We start from the raw sequence: 8491 nt of genomic DNA, 5'->3' as shown, positions 1-8491 counted from the left end.
TTTGTACCTCGATACGCGGCGAGATTTTTCTCGGGTGATCGCAGCGAACTACACCTGTTTCCGTTTCGTTCCAGACTTTTCTAGGCTTCTTCGGCCGGTTGTCTAGACGGGTCATCGCGTACATTAAATTGAGCGCTGCCGAATGCTGCGGGAATTCGTATATCGACAACCACCAAACATGCTCGCTGCTGCCGCCACCACCGCCGCCGATTCACTTAGTTATTTGCGGGCACAAGGCAGCCCCAATAAAATGTTCTTTTGAGCGCAACTCCAGCCTCCTAATTTGCTGCCTTCGGCATTGTCACGACTACTTGACACTATTTTCCACGCACGTCGCTCAGGAGGCGGCTGTTAGAAGAGTCACTACAAAAATTAGTTTGCGCCTGTCTTCTGCAGTTATCTGTCACTTGGCGCTTCTATGCCGGTACCAATGATACGTACCAATGATACGTACCAATGGGAATGTAAGCTCTGCCATACGAAATTGTCTTCTAGAACCAAAACGTCTTCCATCATAACTGGTTGTTATAACACTTGATTCATTATTTTCGATATTCTCTTTTTGCTATTCCTAGTTATGCGTCCCTTTTTTTTCTTTTTTTTTTTGCTCTTTACATCTCACAAATTAAATTTCAGTAAGCCCCGGTACCACCCTCAACCATGCTCAGCAATTTCTGCACTGAAACTACGTTGCTCAAATTTCTGATATTGTCGCGTTCTCATTTCTGCCATGCAATCTACGAATCTGCAATCACTGCCTGGTCAGTCCCCCTTATGTGTATATGCAATTTTGATGATGGAAACAACAATCCCCCGCCGTGAGTACGTACAATCAGCGCCTCCTCTAGAGGAGGCGATGGTACAATTTGTGACTGAGAACATCATCATCATGTCTCGGCTCTCGAGCCGCGTGACTGATGTGCGCCGCGAAGAAGCATTCCTGCGCTGGAGCATCCATCGCCGACCACTGGGCAGTTGTTCGGGGCCTTGACAATGGAAGACGACACAAGAATGCTGTGGCAGCTGCGTCAGCAGCATTTCCCGTCGGCCTTCCGGAGGCACTACTCGATCAGCGAGGAAGACCTCCGCATGTCCACAGGACTGGACGAGGTGAGCGCTTTCACGGAGCATGGAGATGCTTGTCGCAAACAAAGCAAGGAGATGAAAAAGGGATGTAAAGGCGGGATGGCGAAGGACGGGGGGGGGGGGGGGGGGGGGGGGGGCGCTTAAACTTTGCTTCAAGGTTATGGCACAGCGGCGTCGATGCTACTCGCTTGATCGCTAACCCTCTAATTTGTACCTCTAGTATCTCACACATCTCTTTAGAAACCACAATAGTTGATAAGATATTTTGATTAGATAACACGTTATTTGGAAGGCTGTCTAACATAGCTGTAAAGCCTTGATTTAGTCAAAACTATACCAACGTTCCTACTTGCCCATAGAACAGCGTGTCTCGGTTTTAAGAGTGCCGATGGGTTCGGTCCTCATCTCGGATCTACCTTAGATGGCTGCTCCTGCCATACAACGACCGTGTCAGCTGTCAACTGTCATCCAGCTGTCATAGTCACGTTAGGTGCTTTTTAGGCCTAACAACATGCGGCTATGACCAGTTAGAGGGAGTGAGGACTGCTCAAAGAACATTTTCAACTTTACACTGAACAAGAGTTGAACCCTTATGTTGTTTTAGAACTAGCAGTGCAGACGTTGTAGTACTTATCACACACCTTAAGGCGACATTTTCGGCACCTGTGTATACTATATCTATAGATCTGCATGCACCGCCGAGCAAGAACGCAGTACGTCTTAAAAGGAAAAAAAAAAAATCGGCTCCTTCATGAGTCTGGAAAAGTTACTGATTAATACCTTCGTGTGGTACAGTCGGTAAGGCATCATGGAGAGGAGCAGCGCAAGAAAACAAGGACACAAGACACACTGCGCTAGTCCTGTTTTTCAGTGTGTCCTTGTGTCCGTGTTTTCTTGGGCTGCCCCTCTCCAAGTTACTGGTTGTCAACGTTTTTGCCTACTATACTAAAGCCTGCACATTGTAACTCCTTGGTTGATTTCACGTTACCATTGGTGCAGAAGGTGAATTCAGGAAAGCATGTTATCGCTTGCGATCGCTAACGCTTTAATACACTTTGGGCATAAATTTTCGCATTGTGATTTCTGCGCCTTTGAAAGAAGGACGCTACAGCTAGCAAGGAGTTCTGTGCTTCATACATATTCAGTGTCCTTTATATCCTGAGTAATGGGCTTTTAGAGTCCGGTAACGAACGTTGTCAACAACATATATCTTGAAACAGTGAGCTTGCCAGCGCATCCTCCGTCGTTCTCATACCCAGAGTTCTTGCCAACCATAACTTTTACATTTTTTCCCGATTTTTACCTTTGAAATAATGAACATGTATCCGAATTCATTTAAAAGTATTGTTTAGATGTTGCAATTACGATAGGGCGTGCATGTGATTTAAAAAGAAAAAAGGAAAATTAGCTGGGGTTTAGCTTTAGTTAAATCAGGTAGGTTGCGTAAGCAAAGCCGACGTATCTTCTTCTCCATCTCTTCATTCTCCTCCTTCTCTTCCTTCTTCTTTATCTGAGGCGCACCGTGGCTACCGGCCGCGGACACGCGATGACTTGAGCTGGGAGCCCCGCGGTACTGTTGCCATGGGGACGGCAGCGGCGCCGCTCTATCTAATGGCGAATTCGAGTGGGAGAGCAGGTGCACTCGAGAGCACTTCGAAAGTGCTCTCAGACCAGCGGGCGCCCTCTAGTGGGAGAGCAGTACAATCACTGGCTTCCAATGGTAGAGGAGGAAGGCTTTTCCTCCGCTGATAGCAGCCGAGTGCACTCCGCTCTCTCGTCTAAAGCGAGTGTAGAGCAAGTCACATAGCATAAAGCGTCATATCCGCGCCATCTTCTTTTTTTCTCTTGAATCGGCGACGCTCAAAATGCGGCTGCAAAGCGTCGGCTCTCGGTGAACTCGCAGCAGAAAGCATTGTTCAGGGGCTGTATGCATGTTTGAGAGTCGCTGCTGGCATCGAAAGCGCCAAAAGAGTCAAATCACAGCTCAGTGAGAACAAAGGCATACAAAACAAGCGGTTCTGCACGGAGCGTTGGCCTCTTCTCGGGTTGAAACTGCCGCCACTGTACAGTGAACTAGCCACTGCGGGCAGGCGGATAATGCAGGCAAGAGAAGTGCGGTCAAGTGGTCGTGGCGCGTTGCTCTCGACACGCAGAGAGCGTTCCCGTGGGAGGACGGTTACACCCAACGTTACTGGTTACACCCTCGCTCGGCGTGCTCCTGTACTACTCTGCAATGCTCGACGCCTCTGCTCTCGTCACCCCAACCGAATGCGTCATAAGGCGCACCATGGCTGCCGGCCGCGGCTACGCGAAGCGGCAGAGACCTATAGTAGTATTGCTTACGCAATAAGAGCTTTTGTTTTGATTTGCTAACCGGATTAACTGTATTGCTTAAGCCTGCGTAAACTATGGGGAAAAATATGGCATTGAAAAACAAAATTAAAGAGCACTGCAGAATCTGCATTGGAGTAATATGCGAAAGCACAGATGCTGCTGTTGTTTACTTCTGGTTGCTTCTAGTTGCTTCTAGTTGCTTAACTGAATTCTTGTTCGCCCATTTTTAGTCTTTAGTACTTTCAAGTTGCGCGCCAATCCCTTCCTATGCCCTTTTTCGGCTCTACTTCTGGTTGGGTGACGTCGCATCATCTAGGTCACATTAATTCACTTCTTTTCTATTAATTTTACTCTTTGGTACTTTCAAATTGCGCGCCGATCCCTTCCTATGCCCTTTTTCGGCTCTACTACGGTTGCGTGATGTCACAACCTTGACGTCACATTAATTCACTTCTTGTTAACCGTCTTCGGTACTTTTCAGAATGAGCGTCAATCTCTTCCTATGCCTTTTTTTGTGGATCGACTTCAGATTGCGTGACGTCACATCCTTGGCATCATCTTAATTGATTGATTTTATTAACTGTTTTAGTATTTGATGCATTCCAATGTGGCGCCAAGCCATTCGCTAATGATACCATTTTCGCCTTTACGGTTTCATTTTTTTGCCTCTAATTAATTATCTAATAAACTTATTGGCCTAATTATTTTTTCGCTCACATTACATCATCCTCTATCGATTGACACCACTCATTAACCTCTACGACTTCTCAATTACTCACAACTGCTGCGGACACGATTTTACGTGTTTTGCCTCTAATTATTTACCTTATCGGCCCTCATGTAAAACCCCGTACTCCTGGGGTCTTTGAGGTATTGGAAATAAATAAATAAATAAATAAATTATTATTTCCGACACAACATTACGTCACTTTCTATCGACTGATACCACTCATTAATCTCTATCACTTCTCAATTACTCGCAAGTGCTGCGGACACGATTTTGCGGACGCGGTCTGCGGACAGAAATCTGTGTACATAGCGAAGTAACGCTTTCGCGTTAGAAAAGGTGCCCAGCAGCGTCCGGAAGTGCGAAGCCCTTATTTAACGCCGAGGCGTGCGCCTCTGCGATCGCAGGTTCCGCGCGTGGTTGTGCGCATGCTGACCAGCCTGGCGATGCTGCTGCTGTCGGCGGTGATCGTAGTCTGCATTCACATGTTCGCCCGTAGCATGAAGGTGGCAGGAGAGGAGTTCGTTCCCGAATTCGAAGGCGACAGAATGCGCAAACCTGACCCGCGCAGCCTCGACCTCACCTTAGGCCCGCCACTCACGGACACTCCTCCGCCATACCAGGTATACGGCGCTTCGCAAGACGACGGCATCACGTGAAGATGATAAGCGGCCCAGTTTCTATTACGTTTTCATACAAAGCATGCAGTACAGAGCACTGTCCCCTATGTTGTTGTTCTACATAACACTTTCAATTCCCGTTTTCAAAATGGACCAACGCCTGACGCAACACCTGTGTCACATTAAGAAAAACTGGTGTCAATTCGATTGCCACCACCCTGAATTCGTTATTACTAGAACTGAGCTGAAACTTTCGAGTCAAACATTTTTGAACGTGCGCGTGGAACCTACAAAAATAAACACGATCTTGGATACGGTAGCCCCGAGTTTCGAGCGTATACAATGCAAGCTAGTATAGTAGTGGTGAACTTTGCCTCCACATGGTCACCTACACGCATGCTAAGACGCCTTTCATATACTGCGTGACCAAATTATAGCACGCTAGCTGTAGTGACTCACTTTGTCTCCACCTTGTCACCTGATATGTATGCTTAAACACGCGTGTACTCTGTCATTTATTTGTATAAGGGCAGGAAAGTCTATTGTTGAGCAATTTATATAGTATTCCCTATGTCGTGACTCATAAGTTACATTTACTTTGCGTCATTGGAGTGAAAACCAGACTTGTTTGAACTGGTAAAGATAGAGCGGCTGACGCTGCTAACCTATTTTGCATCCAACAATCGAAGTTAGTAAGCACCATTAGTAAGCTGCTGATACGGCGTTTTTAAAGGCTTACAAGTAATGATTTGCCTTCCACGGATCTGAACAGGTGAACACGGCGTCGACTGCATCCGAGATGCATTCTACGCACCTGCCGCCAACCGCTGGAAGCACGGCAAGCTCCGAAGGTCGGGCGACCGTGAGAGCCAGTCTTCTCCGCAGAACTTTTGGAGCGGCGCAGAAAGGTGCCACGGTGCGAGCCGCAGGGCGTCCCCCGTCGCCTGCCGTGCACGCAACAGCCTCCATCAAGCGCAACAAATGGAGGCCGCTGAATTCTGCTGCCAGAGGAGTTGTGATTCCCGTTCGTATTGCGTCGTACTTCAGTTCTTGAACTCTCTTACCTTCGTTTTCAGTGAAGGTATTGTGAAGTTTGAAGCTAGACTGCACTTATCAATCGCTACAAGGTTTGGTTTGGTTTGTGAGGTTTAACGTCCCAAAGCGACTCAGGCTATGAGAGACGCCGTAGTGGAGGACTCCGGACATTTCGACCACCTGGGATTCTTTAACGTGCACTGACATCGCACAGCACACGGGCGCCTTGCTTTTCACCACCAGCTAAAAGCGGCCGCCGAGGCCAGGATTCGATCCCGCGTTCTTGGACACAGTAGTCGAGCGCCATATGCCACTGCACCACCCCGGCGGGGCCAATCGTTACAAGCTAAATTAGATGTCCTCAGTGTCCTTTGAAATTAAACAGCAACATATAAACATGTCACGCGAATTTCTAAGCGTTCTACCATATATTCCGAAATCGGTATCTCCAGCGACGTAGCAAACATGGCGGCAGTTTACACTTTTCATGGTGTTGCTCATCCCAAATCGTAGCGTAATGTGAGTATGGTGGAAAAGAAACAGGGGCGCAATGCTATTATATTTTGTCGCGCTACCTGCCTCACTGTTAAGAAAATCTTTAGGATTTACTTTCCTCATCCGCACTGCCAAAGCCGCAACAACTACAGCTATTTTTCCTCTCTACATACAGTGGATAACTTTGTCCAGTAATATTTGCGGGTGAAATACGTAAGTGCAACGTTGGTACGAGAAGGATCCGCGAATACGAAATTAGCGAAGCAACGTGATATATCCTCAATGAATATCAATGAAGACAACAATGGATGTCATGGCTATCTGAGTGACTGTGATGACACGTCACAGTACATCAAATCTCTTATAGCACCTTCATTGAGAACATTTTCAGTTTCCGCGCGACTTATTTTGCCATCTTTCCAGCTAAAACTTGAAGGTAAAGCTCGATGTAAAACCACATTAAGTGTCCTATACAACGCTTAATTCCACCGCTAGAAATTTATATACGCAGAGAAAAACAAGATTTGAAATCCTCGCAACACACTTCAGGTCACGCTGCCACTGAAGTCTGTCAAAAGGACACGTGGCTATTAGCAGAAACGTCTCGTGTACAGACGCGACCATGCTTGTCTAGAGCTCTGTACCGCTTTCTTGGCTTGGGTGCAATAATGATTCTTGTCTAAAGGGCTATATACAAGCAATACGGGACAAATATTGCACTATTGCACACAAGCGATACATCTGTTTGCGATAATAAGTAAGGCCTGCTTTAAAACATGATACTGTGATCTTCAAAGCACGACTTTGGCACTAGTCAAGCCTGCCGACGGCCTTACGGCAGGGAACTTGTTTTCTGCAGTCACCAGCAATGTTCGCTAAGAACAGCGCTTGCTTGCGCCTGGGAACTAGAAGCTGCTAAGGGTTGTTGACTTCCTCTCCCGCAGACCTACAACGGCAAGGGCGAGGCGGCCTGCTCCGCAGTGTACAAGTCATTCTGCAACACCACCAGCGGGCATGCGCAGTTCTTCTACGACAGCGTTGAGAGGTCTTGCCTGGTCTCGACGGCGCACAAGGGTCACGTTTGCAACCGCAGCCCGAACCAATTCGCCTCCCGGAAAGACTGCATGGCGGCCTGCGTCAGCAACGTGACGGCACCGGAGCCTCGTTGCGTTGAGAAGCCGCGCTTCGTCGCCTGCTCAGCCGCGGACGCTCGCACTGCCTGGTGGTTCCACGACGGCCACAAGTGCGTGCAGTGGACCTTCGCAGGCGGCATGTGTCCGCTGGCGTCGGCGCCCGTCTTCAGCACCGCCATCGAGTGCCGCGCGCAGTGCGGCGATGCGCAAACGCGCAGGGCCCGAGGCTGCCTGCCACCGGTGTCTCAGTACTGCGAGCCCCGACAACTGCGCCGTCCATACTTCGCCGTTCCGTCGGCGATAACCGAAGGCAGAGGGTTTGAGTGCCACAAGGTGGACTCGGAGTTTTTGGCGCGGCACCGATGCTTGTTGGGTCCCAACGCTTTCGCCAGCTGGCAAGAGTGCGACAACGCCTGTCAACAGTGGACGCGGTTGCAATGACCGCTTATTTGCTGTTGATTCGGGGGTCAGGGAAAACAGGTAGAATAAGAGTTGGGTCCTCTTCTCCTTTGTATTTTGTGAGATTAATAACGAATATCTCTTAGCCGCCTTCTGTTTTATTAATTTCTTTCTGTGGCGCAGTACGTGAAACAGAAAAAGCATGTGAGCCTAGTGGCTCTATGTATGCTGCACTTGCCTCATTTTCCTATCCCATGTTGGCGCAACTGACGGCCGATGGCACTTGCAGTCCTAGTATCTATACTACGGTCGATAATAAAGCTATAATTATCTAGACAATATGTCTTCGGGTGCCTTCTACAACTTTGTCGTCAGTCTCGCGGCGCATACAGAAGGTGTTTCAGGCATGCCGTTCACTATTCTTTTTTTTTTAAATAGGCTTTTTGGGATATGAAGGCGCTTCGGCAACGCCACAACACAAGTTCTGGCAAACAACAGGAAAGCAGGTGTGATATCCAGTCAATTAAGTTTCTGATAATTATCTCACCTACTGGAATTGGGCCCCTGCTTTTTATTATAGGTGGCCTACCTAGTCTTTTCTTCTTCTTATTGTCAAGATTTTATTTTTATTCTCGTCGTAGTAGTTGACGTCCGATTAACTT

General features: G+C 47.9%; 1 protein-coding gene across 1 annotated transcript; it reads left to right on the top strand.

Moving 5' to 3' along the window:
- Positions 1-993: 993 nt before the first annotated feature.
- LOC146198665 (uncharacterized) lies at positions 994-7889 on the top strand. The gene is made up of 4 exons (XM_084591950.1): positions 994-1110; positions 4555-4770; positions 5540-5629; positions 7233-7889. The coding sequence occupies exons 1-4, from the start codon at positions 994-996 to the stop codon at positions 7869-7871; spliced, it is 1062 nt and encodes a 353-aa protein (XP_084448076.1). The 3' UTR covers positions 7872-7889.
- Positions 7890-8491: the final 602 nt, after the last annotated feature.

Source organism: Amblyomma maculatum, chromosome 2 (genome assembly GCF_055883805.1).
Source record: "Amblyomma maculatum isolate TAMU_Amacu chromosome 2, ASM5588380v1, whole genome shotgun sequence".
In the NCBI taxonomy this organism is placed as follows: Eukaryota; Metazoa; Arthropoda; class Arachnida; order Ixodida; family Ixodidae; genus Amblyomma; species Amblyomma maculatum.
The sequence above is the reverse complement of the archived record's forward strand: the minus strand, read 5'-3'. Positions and strand labels throughout refer to the sequence as shown.